This window comes from Lasioglossum baleicum, chromosome 5, assembly GCF_051020765.1.
Source record: "Lasioglossum baleicum chromosome 5, iyLasBale1, whole genome shotgun sequence".
Lineage (NCBI taxonomy): Eukaryota > Metazoa > Arthropoda > Insecta > Hymenoptera > Halictidae > Lasioglossum > Lasioglossum baleicum.
The window spans coordinates 15,135,482-15,158,256 of record NC_134933.1 but is presented as its reverse complement, the minus strand read 5'-3'; the positions used below and the strand labels follow the sequence as shown (position 1 = coordinate 15,158,256).

Here is a 22,775-nt window from a genome sequence, read left to right as displayed (position 1 = left end):
ATGTACAAAAGATGTAACAATATCATCATTTCGTGTATGTTGAAGTTCATAATAAAGTAACAATTTTTATTATAATTTTCCGTCTTCGACATTGCATAAGCGATAAAGAAACTAGAGTTAAAAGATCGATCGAGGACACGCGAGCACGAAACAACATTCAGTCGTTAGCCTCGAGATCGGGAGACGTATTTACAACGAACCCGCTTATAACCGAATCTGGATTGCCGCATTTCGCATGTCCTCGATGGTGAAAATAAAAGACAACCATGTATTCAGCGAATTTCATTTAATTGTAACCATGTTCAACGGATCATCGAGTTTTCGCTTTGTCGAATTTCCATAATCTCGTAGCAAAAGTGGACTTTTGTACACTCGATACCAGCCAACGATCGGACAAGTGCCGAGACAACATTACGATTATCTCTTACACGTTTGCGCCCGGCGCTACATCCTGTGATCGGAATTCGTCGCGCGAATCGCGGACCGCGAATCGCAAACAGCGAATCGTAAAATCACCTCGATAACACTTAAATATTTATAGATCTGAAAACGTGAAATCGATTCGAATAATTTAAACGAATTTTATAATTGATTCGTAAACTTCATCTACGAATATAACGAGATAGGAGTAGTTGTCGTCGGAAACTAGAAAGCAGAAAATGGAAAAAGCTATGCTAATTCACGGCCACGTGCCATTGAACCCGCTGCTCCTTTTTTCTCTGTTCGTTTCAACGACGTACTTTTAATACCTTTAGTTTTCCTTCTGTCACGAGGAGAACGCGTTTCCTCCGCTATCACGATCGATAGTCGTACTACGATACCGTATAAAAATATAATTCGTGATATTAACGAATATTATATATTACGACAATAGCAGTGTCGCGAGCGACGAGTTGAACGCGTCGCACGAACATATTCGACGCCTTCCAGGCTCAGAACCCGAAGGTCGCGTTCGACGCTAAGGGGGCAAATGAGGTAAAATGTTCTCTGGCGAGGGCGAGTCGTGGGAATCGTTGGTTCTCGAAGTCACCCGACCGTGGTAAAAACTATTCGAAGTGACGGAAGCGACGACGGAACTAGTCGCGACCGTATTCGTCACTGCGTCCGCGATCGTCATCATGGGAACGGTGCTGCTGGCTGTCGTAGCGTTGATGGTGATCGTTGTCACGATCGAAGAGGTAGAGTGACTTCGGGACGCCAGCGTTGGCCAGACGTGCGAATTACCACAACCGGTGTCGGACGGTGAACACTCCGAGAGTCGAGTTGACGCGGCACAGCATACCGCTGTTGACAGGGTAGTTGGTATCGCGACCGGGACTGAGGCTGAGACTGAAGCTGAAGCTGGGTTTGAAACCGAGACCGAGACGGTTGTCGGTGGTGGTGGCGGTGGAGGTGGCGGTGGTGGCGGTGGTACTGGCGTTGGTCCGTTCAGATCCGCCAAGGGATCGACCGCGGTATTGTCCCACGGTTCCACGGACTTCGACTCGTCGTTGCTCACGACACTGGCAGCCGATCGCTGTCGCTTCGCGTCGCCGTACAACAAACAATGGACGTTCGGTGAACTGCTTCGATCTCTTACGCCCTCTTGTTCCTCCAGGAATCGGTCCATATAGTCCCTGCTTACAATGCAACGGTCTTGTCATACTTCGAGTTTTCAATTGCCGTCCGATGGAAAATGAGAACGGTACAGAGAAAATACTCACGTGATACCAGGATGTAGAGCGTACTTTTTCTTTTCTAAGCGAGCCTTGTACGTAAATATATCGTGGCGTTCCGTCTTCTTCCACAGGTAATAAAATTGCACTAATTCCCCGACAGAACGCGTCCTCACCTGCAACGATAACGGGTGTGTCGGTCGCAATAAGCGATCAAATCAAAGATTGTTTGTTCTTTTAGAAGATAATTTCGGCTATCGTACCACGCGTACCTTATTCTTTTGTATCAAGTGGAAATCTTTTCCGTAACTCCGTAATCCAGACTCGAAATTGTGACATTCTTCTTCCGACCAAAGGCTAACCGCATCCGTTGGCGGTACGACGTTCATTCTACGTCTTCTCAATGCCTCCTCGAGATTGTAGCCGCACTGTAGCAACAAATATAATGCCTGCTCGTCGTCTCTGATGTGAGATCCCGTAGGTAGAGAACCACCTTTCACCGCTGGTAACTGGGCCCGTTCCAAGAACTCTTCAGTTTCCTCTTCCGGTATGTGACTAGGATCCCACAACATTTTGTCCTCGTTCTCGTACGGTAGAGCGTCATCGTAACGACACAGACCTTCCGGAATAGCTGCTTGATAATCGCTACCAACCATGATTGTCTTCTTCCATTCCTCCTCGTCCGGACTGTAGTCGCAGTCGTCCTCCTCCTCTTCGCTCTGCGGTCGTGAAACGCTTCGCAATAGTCTCGAAGTACCAGTTCCTGTACCGGTACTGACTATTCCATCTTCTCCCCCGTCTACCGTGGCACCCGCGACAGTACCCTCTATACCCGTCACAGTGGTATCGTCCGCTGCACAACCACCAAGTTCGCCAATGACGGTGCATTTAGGGGTACCGCTGACTCCCAGTTTCGCTGTGGTCCTTATGTTATCGTTATTACTACAATTATCGGTCATAGAACATTCTTCGGGTTCGGCTTCGACTTCGGCTTCGGCTTCGACTTCAGCTTCAGCTTCGACTTCAGCTTCGGCTTCAACTTCTCCGTCTTCGTCGTCATCATCATCGTCGTCGTCGTGGATTCTGTGCCGTCTACTATTGTCCCCTGCAGCCACGCTACTGGCATTGTTCCCTTTCATGGTCGATCCCGACACCAACGATGTCGAATCCTTCCCCTTCACCAACATTTCGGTGTAAAACTGTTTAAGATCCGGCTCATTACTAGCCGCGTCTGCCTCGTCGTCGTCGTCGTCGTCGTCCGCGTCATTGTCACCCTTATCCGAATACGGTCCTTCAACTTCCGGATCCCCGCTTCCAGATGGAATCAACATTCGATCGGAACTGTTTGAATTCTCTGTCGATGGATCCCCGTATCCATACATTGCAAGTAGATCTTTTAGTGGCATATCACCTTCCTGAAAGAAGACAAGAACAAAAATGATTATCACGCCGGACCCAACAAACAGACTAAACATACGAATCTCACTACGAGAACGCACTTTGAGTCCAAAGTGTTGTAGAAACTTATCATAATTGTAATTATTTATGGGCTTGATTTTTTCATTTCACAGGCTTGATCCTAGAATAGTTGGGATCAGAATCGTGTTACAAAGTGAACATCGTACATGTTAAATATTTAGCTCATATGCCTCAGAGTTATACCTTTTGCAAGTTGGACAACTCGTTGTGAGAATCTTCACTACCTTCTAAAGCTTCTTCTTCGTCTAAAGTCCGTTCATCGTCAAAATCATTTATCAGCATTCCGGTACCTGGGCCCATGTCATAATCTCGATCAGCCCTATGAATTATCAGATATTAATAACGTGTCTGTGTCTTCGAATAACAAAGATCTCTAACACTAATCTATATGTATATATATATACACATATATATAAACATATACATATATATACACATATATATATACATATATACTAACATGTTTACACGAATCGCAGTAGCTGAAGCAGCAACATAGCACGCAGATACTACACTCAGAGCGATGCACACCGTTAGAATGCTGACCAGGGATGTCCTTATACTACCTACATTGTACATTTCGTTGGTTTTAGTTGATTCCATAAAGCGTTTTGACCGAGTGAACAATATATTGGATATAATTGATTGGAAGGTGTAATATGCAAATTATGACGCGCATCTAACCTTAAATCCTTGTGACATTAGCGCGGAGTTTACAATTGCAATAACAACTCATATTTCAATGATTGCTATAATAGAAAGTAGGCCTTTCGTTCGAGTTTCTTATTAATTGTACTCCGTACAATACCGGGTTCCACTTCACCTCATTAAAAACATTTTATTGCGATATCATATATCTCCACAAAGAAAAGTAAATTTTTCAATTTAAGAATTCCATGATGTATCCAGCACTTATCCAAGGCACAATTTTGACCCACGAGAAAACTGTTTCAACTGTACGGACGGGTGATATCAACAGAAAGTTATTATCACTTTCCGAGAAATACTTTACGCACAATTCATTATTTATATTCATTGGATGTATCGTTATGCTTCCATAACATTCTAAAAAGCGGGAAATTCATGGGATTCGTTGTAAGCACCAATCACAAGTGTTAGCGTCATGCAGAAAACATTTTACCATTGGCTGGGAACTATATATGTTGCCCTAAATCTAAATATATGAACTCTCCCTTATGTTTACCAAAAATTTACTATAAATGTTCGTCTTTTCCACTATATACGAAATGCTATTATGCTATTGTTGTTCACAATTATCTATATATATACACAATATATACATTATCTATATTATCATATAGATACGTTACGCTATTATCACTATGTATTATGTATAATTATTTGATAATTATTATCTGAATGCACCATGCGCCATCGAATATCACACTATTAGAAAGGGGCCCACACGCGCTCAGTTTAGCTGGTTACACTTACATAGATAAGTTTGAACGTCATAATAGTTCAAATTTCAAATTAATTCTGATTTGAATGTTTCAAATATAGAAAGATGTATTATCGAATATAACGTTTCTATGCGAAACTATTAACGCTCCATATCGCATTTGTAAATAAAAAAAAGGAAACGTATTGCTTGCATGTGCGAACAAACACTACCACTACATGTCATCAATAATACATTAACTTGTTGATTGTTGTACTAGAAGCAATATCATCGAGAGTGAATTTTTTAAGAAATTATATATCATTGTTGTATTTTATATTATATTCTGTTATTGTAGCTTACATGTATATTTTATATAGAATACTTATAATTGTACAGTGACTCAACTTATTGTGTACAGTGTACAGTGAACAACATGCTATCTGTCACAGCAAGACATAATTATCTACAGAGAAAATTGGTAATGACATTTAAATTTTTTATTCATCTACTCATTTAATAATGTACTTCCATTTCAGATTAAACAAGACAAAATACAATGGCTGTTGCAAGTATCAAGGTAAATGATATACAGATATTTTTTATTTAATTTAATTATAAGCTACCCTATTGACCATTTATTTTTGTCATAGATACACATCTGCACAGAAAGATGAGGAATATCAGTATATTAAGAAAAGTAAAACCCCAACGATGCATTTTCAACCGTCTCTACCACGGTTGCCTATTCCTAAGCTCGAAGAAACATGCAAAAGATATTTAAAAGCGCAGAAGCCTTTACTATCTAACGAACGGTTTGAAGAAACTTCCTCCAGTGTCAATGAATTTCTTCTTAAAGATGGTATCGATGTGCATAAAAAACTTGTTGAGAAAGATAAGAAAAATCTTCATACTAGCTATATCAGCGAACCATGGTTTGATATGTATCTTAGAGACCGTAAGCCTTTACCCATCAATTATAATCCTTTCTTAGTTTTTGTACCAGAGGACAAATCAGAATACAATATCCAATTGGTAAAAGCCACGAATTTAATTGTCTCGTCGTTAAGGTTTATGAAGTCTTTGAAAGAAAACATACTACCACCAGAGGTGTTTCATTTGAATGCTAAAAAATCTGATACAGATTTATTTCATCTCGTCACAAGAGTACTCCCATCCAAAGTCAGTTGGTATGGAGCCTATCTGTTCAATGTAAGATAATATTGATTTATTGATTTATTGATTTATCAATGAAGATATAAAATTGATTAACAAAAGTGAAAAATATTATTTGCTCATGATATCGCTGTAATAGAAATTGTTATTTCAGGCCTACCCCTTGGACATGTCGCAGTATCACAATTTATTCAATACAACAAGATTACCAAAATTAGACAAAGATGAGATTTATCAAGATAAGTCTGCACGACATATAGTTATTATGCGGAAAGGGCATTTCTATTGCTTCGACGTGATAGACGAAAATGGCTACATTTATGAACCAAAAACAATAGCAACCTGTATAAAGACTATTTTAGAAGATGACAGAGCACCCAATGAAAGCCCAATTGGAATACTAACAACTGCAGAACGTAATCAGTGGGCTGACACCAGAGCTCATTTGTCTGGTGTTGGTAATCAGAAATTGTTGCAAAAAATAGACACTGCTGTGTTTGCAATGGTATTGGATGATACATATATTGGTACAGACTATAATAAATTAATTAGAACATACCTCCATGCAGATGGAACAAACAGGTGGTTCGATAAATCATTTTCGCTAATCGTGACGCAGGATGGATACGCTGGAATAAATTTCGAACATTCTTGGGGAGATGGAGTAGCTGTACTCAGATTTTTTAATGTATGTAACGTTAAACAAAATTTAAACGTTGTAAGATTGTAAAAGAACATTGTAAAATTGTATGATAAGAATGACCTCTGCATTTACAGGACGTAAAAGACGACATATCTAAGAAACCAAGATTCCATCCTACTGATGTTTATCACCTTCAGAAAGGAGCAACAGATATCCAAAAACTCGAATTCATTGTGGATAGTAAAACAGAGAATATTATCAACGAGCAGAAAAAGATTTACAACGAATGGACGGGACAATTGAGTATCGATCATGTGATATGTAACGAGTTTGGTAAAGATCAGTGCAAGAAATTTGGAGTAAGTCCCGATGCGATTATGCAATTGGCATTCCAGCTAGCTCTGTATTATCAGAAGAATTGTGTAGCGCCAACGTATGAATCTTGCAGTACTGCTGCATTTAAACATGGACGAACAGAAACTATCAGATCCTGCACAATGGAAACAAAAACGACCTGCGAATCCATGACTCGAAAAAATAACACTTTAACTAAATCCGAGTTAAAGCAATTAATAATAAATTGTGGTAACGTTCATAATACGCTTACCAAAGAGGCTGCTATGGGTAATTACAAAACACTGATAAACTTGCGTCGCTTGTACTTTATTTTAAAAAACTGTATTATCAAGAACTAACATCAGTTATGGTCTCGCACCTTTCTAGGCCAAGGATTCGATCGACATTTGTTCGCGTTAAAAAAGATCTGTGAACAATCAAGTATACCCATGCCAGCGATTTTTAAAGACCCGGCTTACGAATACATTAACAAAAATGTATTATCTACGTCTACCCTTTCGAGTCCAGCTGTACTCGCTGGTGGATTTGGCCCGGTAATAGACAATGGATATGGAATCGGGTAAAGTATAGATTTTCGTAATTGTTTCCATATATGTTTAATCTCTGTTCTACATGTATAAATCAAGTTTACGAAATTTTATTTGGAACTCTTTTTTTGTCCATCATTTAGATACATGATTCAAGACCGAAGACTTGGAGCTGTTGTAACATGTTATAACAAATACTGTGATTCCAATGAGTATGTCAATTGTTTAGAACAGGCGTTTACGAATATTCATCAAATATTGACATAGATCGTAATGGCACTGTTGCACGGTTGCAATCAGTATCGATTGTTGCATTGAAACTCATTTAACATATATATTTTACACTCGTTTATGTGAATCTCTATCGTTGTTGATTATATACACGATCATATATTTTTATATACCGGTTTGGAGAACGTTTTTTACTGTTACTCGAATAATAAAGGCCTATATCATTTTTTGTATAATGTTGCCAAATGAACTCAAAAGCGATAAATATAATTACATTACTATATTTTACATATACCTATGTGCAACACGTACAAGTAAGTATGATATAATATTACTCTTATTCGATACAACAATTCTGTTGAAAAAAATATATACACGAAATGTATACTGTGTAAGAGAGCGCTATAACACACTCAAAATACCATACATAGGTTACAGTAGTAGAGCAGTAGATTTGACACTACTAAAACCAGATATTTACGCGCATGGTTAATACACAGAGATCATGATATCCAAGGCTACTAACTTTCAACAACTATTTAAATCAATTCTCTGCTTAAACGTGACAGAGTTTCTTTACACTGTTCTGTATATGGTTCGAACAAAACGTGATCTTGCAGTATTTCTTTTCAATGGTTACTAATCATGGAATGGAATTTCGTGATTTCAAAGAATACTTTATGGTTGTAGCACTTCTTCTTACATTAAAGTTACAATTTGCTTCCCATTTTTACTTTAGATGTCTGGAAGAACAAAAGAGTTTATTCACATTTAGAAAGATTGAATTAAAAGATACTTGCTGATAGATAAAAAGCTTACCATATAAATGCCCACGATTAATCCAAAGAGACCAATGGCTGATCCAAAGATCTCGACGATAAGAATTTTGACGAACAGAGCAGAATTGGCTGCATCCGCGAGAGCAGCCCCTGACCCCACGATACCGACAGCTATGCCACAGAACAAATTAACAAGACCAACAGCTAAACCTGCTCCAAACATTAAATAACCGGCTAGCCAGTTCTGATTGCGAATGTCCTCCTTTAAAAGCGACTCTTCGTCAAACTTATCCAACATTCCAGATAAAACGATGGCTGTGATCAGTCCATAAATAGCTACAGCTTCGCAGAATATGACAGAAATTAAATTCTTCGTTTTAATTCTTGGAGCTTTGACGCCACCACCGACGATCGACACGCCGGTCGTATGTATACCTCTGAAATAGATAGTTTCTAATACCTTTGCCTATAAATAAATGTATAGAATAGGCAGATTTTTTTAACTTACAAAGCAGCGCCTACTACAGATAGGGCAACCGCAAGTCCTATACCAAGCGTTGCCCACATGTACGGAGAGGTATTTGCCAAGAACCTAGAATCATTTTTAGCATCAATGTTTTCTCTTTTTCCTTGTGAAAACAACATGCCGTTGTTGCATGCTAAGTAATTAGAATCTTTGTTCTTACCATGCAATGCTAACGCGCTCCCCTTTCCCAGTAAATACATGGTACAGTACTAGAAAGAAGATTTTTATTTAGAAGCTGATGCATCTAATAAAAGTATAAAACGTACTTTTTCAAGTAGCATAAGCGATCAGGTATTTTTTTATAGATTATTGGCTTGAGAAGTCCACGATTTAATCTTAGATAAGTCGAATATAAAGCGAGTATACCTAAGACTGTAATTGTGGCAGTGGCAGTAGTCACAAAAGTGGTACCCAAAATGTATCTCATCGTGTTATTTTCACTATCCTCGTTACGCGGAATACTTCAGACGATCGTGGGATAGTGGATGAATACTCGAATAACAAGTTCACAGTGTACAACAAACAAAGAATTTCGAAATTTCTTAAAGTAAGAACATATCGCGTTGAGATTGAAAGGATAGCGGACTCACACCCGTTCTTATCATGTGACGTCTGGTCAGTCTGGTACTCGGTAAGTCGGTAGTCGGGTGTCGGGTCGTCGGTACTCGATGCTCCTAATGGTTAGGTACACTAGTGACATCGATCGTAGAGGAGCAGTATTAAAATTAAATTTTAAATTCATATCAAACAATTTTTTCTTTTTCTTAGTGAATTAACCACAAGCAGCTTCTCGATCGTACAATAAACCAAATCCATTGTATACGCGTTCGCATAGCATTCTGCGACTACCCGTATAACTACATAATGCAATGCATATTTAAATCGTTCGACTATTATATATATATGTATATATATAATTAGCAGAGCTCTACGAAAAAAAATGATCGGAACGATCGTTGAGATTGCTTTGTTTCGATGAACATTTTTTAAAAGCTTGGCTTATTCGTTTGTCCAGATTTTAATGTAACGCTTCTGCTTTGTGTAAAAAAAGAAACCTCTCTCGCTGATCTCAGAGGATATAATAAACGTCGTATTTTCGAATGGGATCGTTGAATCGTTGCGATCGAAAAGCTTGAAGCAACCACGGTGGAAATTATTTAACGGAGATTCGCCGTTTTTCTGTTCTCTTCGGCCAATTGTTTCACAGAGTTTCTCGCTTTAAAATAAAGCGCAAGGTACAGTAAAGTAAAATCTCTAACATTCTAATTTTAGAAATCGTCACAGCTCATTCGTGTCGTGTGTTGTACCTGGGGTAAAAGTAGTCGCGGCCTGTCGACAATATAACGCTGATTACATTACCATTCCCTGTTCCGATTCGATCATAAAATGTTTCCGGCAAAGGGGTAAGAGCACAGTTACAGCATCTGTTACAGCTTCTCCCGGGAATTTTCCCGTGAAAATGTCATCGACTTCGAACTATAAAAAATCCATGTGATCTCGTTCGAATCTCGTTTCAACGAGAACTACAACAAATAACGACTTGGATCGTGGTGCGTGGTTCGTGTGCATAGCAGAGAAAATGAAGAATTGCTCGAACTATTTCAGTCTTCGATTAAATTACGTTGGTAAATTTAGAGACCTAATTTAAGGTTTGTCGGCCGAGGGTGACCGGTCTCGTGCAAGTTATGCGACATTCGTTCGAATCTCAGGGATCTTGGGATCTCGGGAATCAAGCATCGGGTATATTTGTGCCTTCGTTAATCGATCAACAGATCACCGATCGGATCGTCGAATAGGATTACCTGCTCCTATTTGCGTTTCGTTGCGATTTTTCGACCCGGTTAGCAACTGTGCGTAACTCACTCGACAGCAGCGATGAAAATCATTTGAATCGCGAGAATCAAAATCGTAAACGGCACCTGTCGCTTTTACTAAGGATCTGTCCAGCTATTTTCGCGAATTCGTCACCGTAAGATCATAGGCCACATATATAGGTTCCGTTTATTGTCGGATTTGCAAATCCATGGATTCAGATTCGTTTTGCATCGTTAGAACAATAACAGAGTCGCGGGATCTTAAATCTTAACCCTTTGCACTCTGAATTGTTTTTCAATTTTGTTCCCAACAATTCTCTACTATTAGAAGTGTTTCATTTGAAATTTATTACTTCAAAGGACAGTTCCTTGACTCCTTATTTTAAACAATCTTGTTTACTAACGTACCACGACCGGTCAAATGACCGCTTTCGCATTGTTTATTTTTTAATTATTGAAATTATAAAGGTGCTTCCATTAGAAATTGTTCAATAAATTTCTTTATTCGAGCACGTATTATAAAAATTGTGGAAAATTTAAATAAATTCAGTCTGGTAATTTTTATAAAACAATTATATGTACCCGGATTCTCAAACTTTGTTGTAATTCAATACAACTTAAACAAATGAAGGAAGAACCAAATACATATAAAAACGTTTATTTGCATTTTTTTTAACGTTTGTGCGAAGCATTTCAACTTTTAAGTAGCTCGATGAATGTTTCAATTGCGATAAATATTGATGCGATGGTGATCGTTCGCAGGTGTACGAAATTCTACGAGTTCCTCAAAGTAGCTTACGATGGTGGAATGTCGGAGCCGTTCGCGACTCGTTTCAAGGAATCGTCGGCGAAAGGGGACATAGAAGGAATGATAAAAGTCCTCATGGATATACCATGCGTAAAGAATACGAATGTTGCCGAATCGTACAGGGGTAAGGATGACGTTAAGGCGGCTGAGATTTACTGTAAAATACGGGGGACGATCGTCGAGAATGGCGAACAGGAAAGTAGAATTAGCGTCCTCGCGGAAACACTGTTTATGGCCAGTGTGACCAGTAGGTTGTTTCTGGAGGTTCTGTTTGATTGCGCCCAGAGCTGCTACGACTCGGGGGCTTTTGTGAGTTGCCTGAGATACTGCGAATGCATGCTTGCACTTCCCGCGAGCTTCTACGATAGGACCGCCGAGAGCATGAACGATTTCTTCGAACGTAGAAAAGCGTGTGTGTATTTGGAGAGCGAGTGCTCCAAGATGTTGAAGCGGTCGTCTTCCAGGGAAAAAGGCACAAGTGGAACGAAACGCGCCTCGAATCCTAAGACACCCGCCGTCGACGGGAAACCAAACAGCCTCCTACAAAGTTGCTCCGACGCTGTGGCCTTGGAATTCGACGAGAAGAGAGGTCGGCATCTCGTGGCTACCAGGAACATCAAGGCGGGAACCGTACTGATCGTAGAGTCACCGTTTGCCTGCACCACCAACAAGGATGCGCTCGATACCAATTGCTTGCATTGCCACGCCAGTCTAAAGCCGACCGGCAGCGTAAAGATACCCTGTCGCTCTTGTCGAGCGGTTCGTAGAACAAAGAAAGAAAAGCGCGACCCATTACCAGGTCAAATCGATCGGTTTTCGCGGAATCAAATGCACTCGGGTTACATGCATACAGTCGGGGACAATATTAAATGGACATTCTTAAAAATCGCATAACTTTTTTAATGAATAAATAAAAATTTGTTGAGATTGCAACTGGTAGGAATCATACAAAATTAAAAAAATGTTTTATCAACTTTTTTATCTGAACCTCTAACGATAATTTTAAAAAATCCGTTTTTTGTCTCCGACTGTATATTTATATATGTACATGTGTGTCTATGTAGTTTCGAGAATACTTGGCGGCGAGATAATGATTGCCCAAAGCATGTTGTTCACCTGATTCCGCGACGGACAAACAACAATCGATTCGGGGTTGGAACGACTCGACAATCACGATAGCTAATTTCCCGTAGGTGTTTTTCTGTTCGGAAAGGTGCCGCAAAGAAGCATGGCAGGCTTATCATCGGTACGAGTGCTTGTTTCTCGACGCCTTTTACGAAGATCGTCCCGCGGACACGCAGAAACAAGTCTCGCACCTGTTGCTGGCATACAGAATGACGATCGCAGGATCCTTGTCTCCGAAACGCAGGACCGTGGCCGTAGATAACGATCACGACGATAAAACGGACGATGATGAGATTCCACTTTTGAACGACGAGCACGTTAGACGCTTAGCTGCAGCTGCGGAAGAGAATCGCAACCGGTTGGGGAGAAGCGAGATTTACCAATTTCAGGACTACCGCACCGTGTTAGCTTTGGAGACTCATTGCGCGGCATTGGACCCTAACGTGAATCTGGTTCGCGGCATCGAAGCGATTTTCTTGACCAAATGTTTCACACTTGTCTTGGGTAAAATGGATGTTGTTTGTTTAGAGGAAGCCTTTCTTTGGTTAGCCATAGGAATGATGCACCATTTGCAGGCTATCACCTGCAACGCGTACGAGATCGTCGAGAATGTGTACAATAAGGAGATTCACGTTTGGGAGCCGCGAGAGATCGGCGGGGCGATTTACCCGTCAGTCAGTCTCGTGAATCACAGCTGTTATCCGAACGTCGTACGTCATTCGTATCCAGCAGGTGCGCCAGATGCCACATCATTTTCTATGTCTGTTATCGTCAGAATTCGCTTGACCGCTGAAAAGTGATATTTAGGAATGATATGATTTATCCGTTGTTTCGCAGGAACGGTCATGGTGAGAACGTTGCGGTTTATCGGTAAGGGTAGCGAAATTCTCGACTGCTACGGACCACACTTCCTCAGCGAGTCGAGGCTACAAAGACGCGAGCATTTGGGGAAAAAGTATCGTTTTCTGTGCGAATGCGAGGCTTGCGTCGGAAACTGGCAGTTTCCATTACCCCAAACGATCGCTTACAAATGTAAAACGTGCTCGGAACCCGTCGGTTCGTTCTCGTTGAACGGTAATGTTGAAAAAGACGGCCGACGCGCGTCGACCAACGTCCCGCAACGTTGCAGGTGTAACGAGAAGAAACTCGATCGCAAGAAATTGTACGCACAATTTCGGAAATCGATCGACAAACGATTGAACGCGATCTCGAGAATGTACGAAGGCCAGTACGCACAGGCTCTGCCCCAGTTGATCGAGCACATAAACTTTATTGAAAAGTTCTTTGTTGCGCCCAATAGCGAAACTATCAAAACACAACAATGTATCATTCAATGTTACAATCGGTTTGGCTGTACCTCTCAATAACAATAAGTTAACAATTCTATGTATATATGAATACACATACTGGTACATATGTATATACATAATATTGTATATGCATTGTATAATATACGTACGCATCATATCCATACACACGATTTTGGGATTTATATCACAAAGTGTTTAAAAAACGAACAGAAATTTTACGACATCTCCTTGTATTAGACACCATCTTTTAGTCGGGTCCTACGAGCAGTGCAAAAAAATTACAAAACAATTACGACCGCTCTACAGTCACGACAACATTTTCCAATCGTTTCTCGCGCTTTACGATCATCGAGAAACTAGACAGTTTCCTCGTATGTACGTGAGTATATGTATGTAAATTAATCGATCAGTTTGGTGGTATACCGCACGAATCCGAACGAATAAAGCGTTCCTTCGCGTGGTTGTGACGTGGTGAGCACCGTTAACTACTTAAGCACGATTTCGCGTTGCTTGGTATTTGTCGCGTCAACGATTGCCATAAATGCATGCGTTACGGTAACGTATCGTTACGTGTGTTTTACACGCTGACAATGTGAAATCAAAAGGAAATGCGTAGACACTGCTTGTATAGAAAATAAAAATTATATATATATACAGTGGATCGACACACGCGTAATTTCACTCGTCGATGTATCTACTAGAAACGCCCAAAAAAATATCTATATTAAACTATAACTCGATGGTGCGTGTATGATGTACAGGTTTGGCATGGTTACCACATATGCGTTTCTCGAATTTCACTAATGATGTGACTGGCTTGAGTTAGTGCCTGCAATAGAAAACACATGAGTAGGTATACGAACAACTTTTAAAACAGTTTTTCTTCGTGTAGCGTTTCCCCCCTGTAACGTCACATGTCTTTCAGGGATGTAGAATCGTTTTTCCAGGATTGCAAAGATTGTGTTCTTTAGTAGTCAAAAGCGCTAAATAAAAAAGATCAATCTAGACCATGATCGCCCTCAAAAGTCCTATTTTTACGTTTACGAAGCGTAATTTGCATTATCAGTATTAATACGGCTGCGCATGTAGCTGTTTTCATAAAGCTGCGACAGCTACATGCTGCCGAATGATGCAAATTACGCCTCATAAACGTAAAAATAGGACTTTTGAGGGCGATTGCGGCCTAGATTGATCTTCTATCTAGCGCTTTTGACTACTGAAAAACTCTATGTTTGCATTATCGAGAAATGAGAAGGCGCATTCCGCATCCTTGCAATCCTGGAAACGAGTCTACCCCTCAAGGGGAAAGTTGCCGAATCGATGGAACGTACCTTTAGCATGTCTGCCGCTTCCTTGCGCCTGACAGCGACGTGGTCGCTCTCGTTTAACAGCACCTCGGCCTGATCGGACTTGTATAAGTGAGTCACGAGCTCGCTTTGTAAATTATCTTTCACATAGTTGACTAGGAAATGCATAATAGCCTTCGGCACGCTATCACGTATAGACTTTCTTACGATATAAAAGTATGATTTAATTAGTCTCTCTGCAAAACAATACGTTTACTTGACTACAATGAACTGGAATCGAAAGGCAAATCAAAGGAAATGAAATAAGACAAATTCTCTCTGGTCTTACCAATAACATCACAGTCCCGTTGGTCCCGTTTGCTAAGCTGTCGATATGTTTGCAGTGGTACCTCCGGGAGTAGATTTACCGGTTTCTGCTGCGGGGATGATGTTTGTATATCGATCGCTGGATTTGGATTTGAATTCGTATGCGAATGCGAATTTGGGATGGGAGAACTGCTGCTTTCTCGATTTCTCATGGGCGAACCGTCGATCGAGTTAGCCGAATCGCCTCTCCCCTGCGGCAACCAATTAGTTAACAACCAATGATTTGGGTGTACTTGCTGATCTTTGTTCTGCTCGGGAAAAGATGCCACGTCCTCTTGACTATTCGCTGATTTTGCATTCTATTAGGTACACGTTATAGTAATATTAGTTACGTGAATACACACACCGAATATCGCACACTTACACTCACGCCAACACAAATACAAACATAAACACTTACTTTCTAGTTAAATTACAGGCAATCGATAGATTGTTTGCGATGGTGTAGCAACGGAAGAATTAGTAATTGAAAAACTAATACGATCAACCGATCGGTGATTACTTACAATGTCGTTTGGGATTATGGGACTCGATGTACTCGTGGTGGAAGGATGTCTCTTATTGTGTTTCGGGAGATCCCCGTCAGCGTTTTGCAATATAGACGATGCAAGAACGGCATCTTTATGAAAATCTGGATGCTTTGTGTTTATGTAAGCTAATTCTATGGCAACCAGATTTTCAACCATGTGATTGGTGGCTGGCAGTCGTCGACGCAGCAGCTGTGTCACAACGTCGACGATGCGCTCGTGCAACTTTGGGAATCGCATCATCTCTTGCTGCACTTCGGTACCACAGTGCTGTATAATACTTTGCATCTCCTCATGAATCAGTTCCACACAGCGTAAAGAAGGCTCCTCGAGTCTTCGGATTTGCCGTTTAACCAAAAGTTCAAACGAAACTTCTGGCACGAATAGAGCCGGTCTAGGACCAGTCGCGTTTCGAATGGCAGTCAAAATATCTCCTTTCGTGAGACCGGCTAGCGGATGAATCGAGTCGAGCGTTCTGCCAAACGATTCGTGAAAAATATAACAAATACGAGCACCACCGTACAACACCGTTGTTTCGATGTTTTTAGCAGTTCCGTCTATTGTCGAGCAATAGCTGCTCGCGAATTTGGTAATAATTTGTAGTAACGTTTGACTCTTGTCGCTAACGTCTTCCCCGTACGAATTCTGGAGACTTTGAAATTGAGACACCATCACGTTCACTCTCATCTGTTTTCAAAAGATATAAGTTCTACCAGATTATGTTCATTTTAGTACTGCAATATTTCTGACTATGTTTCGCGCGAATGCTTACTACTTTTCTACAATCCTGTTACCTTTAATTCCGGAAGGCAATCCCGAATGTGTTGCATAAGCAAACGGTTCAACGTTTTAGCCAGATAAGGAGTTCCATTTCTGTTGGCCAAAGAAGGATATTTCCGCTGTAAAAATGCGGCCTCGTCCCTTAATGCTTCGTGAATACTTTTGTTGTTTATAATATCTTGCTGAGAACGATTCACCACCCCGATGATCCCTAGTTTTACAGGAATTACCCTGCCACATAATATATCGATAGCATCCGTTCCTGAAATGACATGCAATATAATAAGTTTCGAAGTTCATTGCGACAAACTGAGAATTTCAGGTGATTACCAGCGTCCATGAGATCTAATTTTGTTACAACTGCTAAAGTACGTCTTCCATCCGGATCCACGTCTTTGCTGAGTTTTAAACTTTCACTGGTAGCCATGTCGGTATTCGCAGTGACGACAGCCAATATAATAGAATTAGGGTTACATATATATTTCAATACGAGCTGAGATATTTGATTTTCAATATCTTCGGGTTGATCGCCAACCGGTACCTTTGTGATACCAGGGAGATCTATAAGCGTCAAATTAACGACCGTTTTCGAATAAATCTTTAAATTGATTGGTTCCGGACAAATCCCTTTGTTAGATCCAGCCATACGGTCCGTTTCGGTTTCAATTTCTTTACATATCTGATCAAAGTCTGTATAAATTTTATTCTTGGTATGTAAAAAAACTCCCCACTCGTCCAGATCCAGCGTTCCATTTTCCGCGCTGCGATGTTCACGGTCATCTTTAGGAGTATAGACGAGTTGTAACACCAATGGACGTCGAGTAACTATTCCAATACCTCTTGGTAAAAACGATCGGCCGACCAAACTTTCAATTACCGAGGATTTCCCAGAACTCTGAAAAGGAAATTATTACTTATGTCCTATATACAATAAGTCCTACATAAACGCTTTATAGTAGACAATTAAGAAAACAAACTGAACGGTGCAGAAGAATATTTGTCGAATATAATATTATCAATTTAACTGTGCGACTGTCTGTTTAACTGTGCGATTTTATATATAGAAAAATGAAAATTTTAATTCAGATCTTAATCGCGATAGATCACATGAATTTTCACGTTACTATTAATTTAAAAATATGAACTGACCTGTGTGCCAAGTACGACGATTTGTGGTAGCTGTATAGCATCTGCTCCGACAGTATTGAATACATCTTGCAATTTGTTTATAACGGGTATCAAAGCTTCCATTGTAAAGAAATAAGTGCAAGGTAAATCGATCGAAAGACAGTTACGCGGTTCAAGCCGGTGCAAAATGTACTTCCGCTACAATTACACCTGTAATTACATGCGTCTTCAGCGACACAAAGAGTTGCCGCAATATATTCCGTTTTCTCACGAATGTTATACTGGCTTCTGTAGTAATTTCTGTGGTTGTAAAATTTCCGTTAAAATCACTGCAACAATTCTACAACCGCTGCTCCCAACCACCGTTTTCCTGCTCCATAGTCCACACGCGTGCGCATGTCATAATTCAACGAGTAACAGTAACGTCCATTGCGAATCGTGTGCACAACGTCGCTGAACCTTTACCGCTAAATTGCTAAAATTTTAATATGCAAATAGATATCGCAGTTTGCGTGAACTTCGCAAATGCGAGATTAATCAGTAGCACTTAGCAATTCATTTGATTATACAATAACAGTATATTTACCACTGTGACCACTGACGAGCCGTACAGAGCCGTGGGAGTATGAACAAGTACAAATTGCAAATACTAACAAATACGTACTGAATACGTACATAGAGTGACGTAGACGGTAAACTGTAGACCAATCACCTCATAGCCACGGATGAGATTAATAAAAGTATTATAAATATAGATCAATCTCATTCAATGTATTTTTCTGTCACAGACGAGATTTGTGTATTTATTTCATTTCTACCGCGAAACTCTATCAGAGAGTATTTGACTCTATATACTCTGTGGTTTACGTTTCGATTTTAGGTACCTACTTACCTATCTAACTATAAATACTTCCTAGGTCTTAGACCATATATATATCAGTGTATTGTATAATGTATAAATACGAATTTTACCATCTATATATTTTTTATTTATGACTCAGCAAGTACGCAAGTACTGGCAAGTACGTAAAAGCTTTTGAAATTCAAACTGATTCAAACGTTTACGTGAAACTGTCAGAAAAGCCGTGGTACTCTTCAGTATTGCGTGGTATCTTCAAGTGACAAACGTAGAATGTAAGTAGTAATTTAATAATTTAAATAATAGTAAATAATTTAAATAATAAATAATTTTATAGAGAAACTATCAAAATTTTTGGATTCAATGGCTATAAGCGCATCGTTCTATCGCAACGTTTCGTTGCTGACTGAATTAGTTCCGCCCAGTGAGGAATTTAAGCAACATTTTCGTGAGGTACATTCTATTTACTAAACAAAACATATCCTGTACTTACGTATGTATACAACATATATCGCGTCTCCCCGAAAAGTAATACGACTACATTTTTTAATATTTATGTTATAAAGATTTTGTAATCCTTAAAATTCCTCAAAGCTTTCAAACTAGCATCCTTTTAGCACATTTTTTATTTTGGGAAACAAGAAGAAGTCGCTCGGAGACACAAATCAGGATTGTACAGAGGTTGTCGTGGTGAAGCACCTAGTTGGCGGTGATCTCTTTTCTGAAGTGGTTAACCCTTTGTTTCACTCTTTTGGTACAAACTCATGGTGGAGACTGTCAAAGAACACAATCAGCATAGCTTTCACTTTTGACTTGCTCACGCCTGATTTTTTCATCTTCTATCTTCTCCTATCCCTCCTTAAACATTTTTTGCTATCGCAAAACTTGAGATTTTGAGAGGCACTCATCCCCAAAGGCCTGTTGCAAAATGGAAAAGTCTCAGTCCCATATTTGCCAAGTTGTAGACAAATTTTGATGGCGTATCGTTGCTCAACAGAGCACTGCATTATAAGCTTATACCATGCTCTACAAACACATCTCAGTTTTTTAATGATCTTGATTGAACAAGAGCTTGGAGACAAGTTTTTGCATGTTTATAGGTAAGACCTCCCCACACCAATTCCCCCAGGTGCACGCGCCCTGCAGTCAGGAGAGCCAGAAAAAATTTGGCCGCATTACTTTCCGGACAGACCATGCACATATATCTTGTTGTTAATTGTGTTTTTTATGTAGGGCATGTTTGACAAGCCCAACACTGCAGGTTTTTTGCATACATCTCACTATTTATTAACAATATACGACTCAAAGCGCTTCAAAAAGTTATTTGAATGGCCAGTGACGTGTAAAAAAACAGAAGCAATATACCGTAATAATGTTAAGACATTTTTAACAGTCATATCCACAGAAAATCGTGACATCGAATTTCCAAATATACTTGTGTCTCACTTGTTCCATGCTAGTGGTAGCAAATTTACAATTATTATGTGGAAGTTGTCACAAGTGGTACTAAGGAAATATATTGTTTCTACAAGTAAGATGTTTACTATAAAAATCATGTTATCACTAACCATTATTTATAATAGTTTGTAATTATCTAATTATGTGCCTATTTTTACAGGTAGTTATAATGTTATGTTTGTACCTCAAATGGGAATCGAATCAATTGTAGGAAAAAAGTTTTTGAAACAGACATATGCACAAACATGTTGTAATATTTTTGATCGACGTCAGGCTTTATCGGAAATGGAAGAAACAGCTGAAACTTTTTTAAAGTATTATTCGCGTTCTCTACTATATATCTATGCGTTGCAACATTGTAATTAAGATTGTTTATTTATCTCATTGTTTTGCAGAGCGGAAGAACAGAAATTAAACAACGTTAAAACAGAAATTTTTGAGACTGAACGAGTAATTAAAACTATTGCCAGCGATGCTCCTGTTTATTCTACGATTAAGAAACGCTTGGCGGATATAAATGACAAAGACGTGATACAAAGTTAATATTAAACTCAACATTTTATTTTGTATAATTTCTATATTCGAATCCAGTTTTTAAATGTAACGTTCGCATATTAATTTCAGTCTGGAAGGCGAGTGTACACAAAAGCTTGTGTTACCTACAAAATAAAAATTCAATTTTAGAAAATGTAACAGAACTTAGTCAAAGAGTGAACGATATAGTATTTAGCACCAGTAGCGATATTCAAATATTGGATGCAAATCAATATCAAAGGATAAATTATTTGGAAATGGTTGAATTGCTTCCTTACAATATGCAAGTAAGCAGCGTTCAAAAATTCTTTAACATTTACTTCATAATCTAAGGTGGCACATTAAAAGGAAATGTATTTCTCGTTTCAGACACTCCTACTACAACTATACACAAATGAGAAATTGAATTTACATAATTTTATTCTACTATTCAATTCGATATTGATTCAGTTGTATCAACGATTGAAATTATATTCGTTGGAGGACCTTTCGGTGTATCGATTACAGACAGAATCGAGTTGCAAGGACTTAATCGAAGCTTTAAACATATATCAAATGCATTTATCCGACGTCAAAACACTGACATCGGAAACACGTGAAAAATTACATCATATATTACAAAGAAACAACATTGTTCAAATTTATGATAATTTGGAAGTATCTCCTACCAATTTTCTTTTAATGTCAACACCACCTATGAAATTCGACACCAGCTCAAACATAGAATTCGATCCACACAACCGCCTACTATTTACTCCAATGGGAGGTATAACTCGTACTATTAGAACTGTTATTATTATGTACATTGTACACGATACTATATTGACAACTACTTTTTAGCTGCACACAAGTCACTATTTTCGAGATATGAACATTTGAAGCAGAATAATTCTGCACCAAGATCAAACTTCAGAGAAAATTTGTTCGCAGCTCGCATTAATTTCGATGAAACGATATCGATAATTAATGATGATACATCAACGTTACATGTTCTTCCAGTTTCGAATAAAAAGAATATGTCATCTTCGAAACAAGCTGAAAAATATTCTCGATTATTTTCTAGGCGTTCAAAAAGGAATAACACTGCAGGTTCGCAAACAATATTGAATCGTTGTAACTTTGATTTCCATCACAAAATGTTAAACACATTTATTTTATTTACAGCAATTGAAAACGTAATATCTTGTACCAATACAAATGCAAACTCCACTGCAATTGCAAATACAAAAGATATATCAGAACTCGATCAGAATATGTCGGAAATGTCTATGTGTAACAAGAGTATCGAATTTACTAATCCTATTACAATCACAAAATATGATGAACCCGAAAACACATCTGAGGTAAAAGATGTAGTGAATATGCTTCAAAGAACACCAAATGTTCTCAATATGTGCGAAACACCAACTAAAGAAATGACGAGCAACAAAACAGAAAGAACTACACAGACTCGACACAAAAGGCGTTCGATCAGCGATTTGGTTGAACGCTATAAGAAATTACTTGATCATGCTTAGTAATCATACAAGTAATTAACTAACCAAGACATGGTAAAAAATAATTGTAAGATAAGAGCATTTAAGAGTTTAATAGCCACATATTTTGTATAAAATTTGTAATAAATAATTAGCATGTATGTATATAGTCCTCTCCGGCCCCACGACCACGACCTCATCACTGCTCATCACAACCCATCACAACCAGTGTCGCCTCATTGAGGAACAGTGATGCCAGAATGAGCTCCAAACTGCGCTCATTGGGGCATTGGGCGCTCATGGCTCATGTACTCTCCTCCTACCCCTTTCACTATTCCATTCCAGCACCGTGCGCAGGCGCACACTCCACGGTCCCCATCGCGCACGTGCAACGTGTCTCCCTCCCGTCATCAGAGAGGGGGTACATCATTTCACCGTGACTGACTGTGACTCCCTGCATCTGGCGGCATCACTGCTGAGGAAATCGAGGGGAATTAGGTACTAGCAGG

The 22,775-nt window shown here is 39.3% G+C and overlaps 6 protein-coding genes across 14 annotated transcripts; 3 read left to right on the top strand and 3 right to left on the bottom strand.

Annotated features, from left to right (window-relative positions):
- Window positions 1-269: 269 nt before the first annotated feature.
- Window positions 270-4,320, bottom strand: LOC143208979 (mesoderm induction early response protein 3). 3 transcript variants are annotated; one of them, XM_076424027.1, is made up of 6 exons: window positions 3,819-4,320; window positions 3,595-3,700; window positions 3,318-3,453; window positions 1,928-3,070; window positions 1,704-1,831; window positions 270-1,619 (listed from the first exon to the last, which is right to left on the bottom strand). In XM_076424027.1, coding segments are annotated over exons 2-6 (2,070 nt in total). In that variant the 5' UTR covers window positions 3,597-3,700; window positions 3,819-4,320; the 3' UTR covers window positions 270-958. The 3 variants fall into 3 exon arrangements, with proteins under 3 accessions (XP_076280142.1, XP_076280143.1, XP_076280144.1); XM_076424028.1 differs by having other exon boundaries at window positions 270-1,616; window positions 3,819-4,319; XM_076424029.1 differs by lacking the exons at window positions 3,595-3,700; window positions 3,819-4,320 and adding an exon at window positions 3,155-3,234 and having other exon boundaries at window positions 3,318-3,378.
- On the top strand, window positions 4,083-7,523 carry Cpt2 (Carnitine palmitoyltransferase 2). The gene is made up of 7 exons (XM_076424037.1): window positions 4,083-5,017; window positions 5,076-5,116; window positions 5,190-5,748; window positions 5,867-6,400; window positions 6,490-6,979; window positions 7,079-7,271; window positions 7,383-7,523. Exons 1-7 carry the CDS (start codon window positions 4,973-4,975, stop codon window positions 7,504-7,506), a joined length of 1,986 nt encoding a protein of 661 aa, XP_076280152.1. The 5' UTR covers window positions 4,083-4,972; the 3' UTR covers window positions 7,507-7,523.
- LOC143209001 (V-type proton ATPase 21 kDa proteolipid subunit c'') lies at window positions 7,293-9,396 on the bottom strand. Its single transcript, XM_076424101.1, has 5 exons — window positions 9,142-9,396; window positions 8,936-8,984; window positions 8,758-8,841; window positions 8,290-8,686; window positions 7,293-8,213 (listed from the first exon to the last, which is right to left on the bottom strand). Exons 1-5 carry the CDS (start codon window positions 9,200-9,202, stop codon window positions 8,181-8,183), a joined length of 624 nt encoding a protein of 207 aa, XP_076280216.1. The 5' UTR covers window positions 9,203-9,396; the 3' UTR covers window positions 7,293-8,180.
- LOC143208980 (protein-lysine N-methyltransferase SMYD4) lies at window positions 9,372-14,051 on the top strand. 6 transcript variants are annotated; one of them, XM_076424033.1, is made up of 4 exons: window positions 9,372-10,010; window positions 11,352-12,156; window positions 12,591-13,254; window positions 13,360-14,051. In XM_076424033.1, exons 2-4 carry the CDS (start codon window positions 11,398-11,400, stop codon window positions 13,887-13,889), a joined length of 1,953 nt encoding a protein of 650 aa, XP_076280148.1. In that variant the 5' UTR covers window positions 9,372-10,010; window positions 11,352-11,397; the 3' UTR covers window positions 13,890-14,051. The 6 variants fall into 6 exon arrangements, with proteins under 6 accessions (XP_076280148.1, XP_076280146.1, XP_076280150.1 ...); XM_076424031.1 differs by lacking the exon at window positions 9,372-10,010 and adding an exon at window positions 10,031-10,178; XM_076424035.1 differs by lacking the exon at window positions 9,372-10,010 and adding an exon at window positions 10,185-10,400.
- Window positions 14,046-18,716, bottom strand: Drp1 (dynamin related protein 1). Of its 2 annotated transcripts, none has more exons than XM_076424026.1 (8): window positions 18,527-18,716; window positions 17,962-18,415; window positions 17,143-17,707; window positions 16,827-17,074; window positions 16,012-16,719; window positions 15,468-15,696; window positions 15,164-15,375; window positions 14,046-14,661 (listed from the first exon to the last, which is right to left on the bottom strand). In XM_076424026.1, exons 2-8 carry the CDS (start codon window positions 18,061-18,063, stop codon window positions 14,605-14,607), a joined length of 2,121 nt encoding a protein of 706 aa, XP_076280141.1. In that variant the 5' UTR covers window positions 18,064-18,415; window positions 18,527-18,716; the 3' UTR covers window positions 14,046-14,604. The 2 variants fall into 2 exon arrangements, with proteins under 2 accessions (XP_076280141.1, XP_076280140.1); XM_076424025.1 differs by having other exon boundaries at window positions 15,468-15,804; window positions 18,527-18,710.
- Window positions 18,375-22,427, top strand: LOC143208984 (uncharacterized). The gene is made up of 10 exons (XM_076424045.1): window positions 18,375-18,820; window positions 18,942-19,074; window positions 19,137-19,252; window positions 20,033-20,330; window positions 20,418-20,571; window positions 20,653-20,795; window positions 20,882-21,078; window positions 21,161-21,557; window positions 21,632-21,880; window positions 21,956-22,427. The coding sequence occupies exons 3-10, from the start codon at window positions 19,163-19,165 to the stop codon at window positions 22,306-22,308; spliced, it is 1,881 nt and encodes a 626-aa protein (XP_076280160.1). The 5' UTR covers window positions 18,375-18,820; window positions 18,942-19,074; window positions 19,137-19,162; the 3' UTR covers window positions 22,309-22,427.
- The last annotated feature ends 348 nt before the right edge of the window (window positions 22,428-22,775 follow it).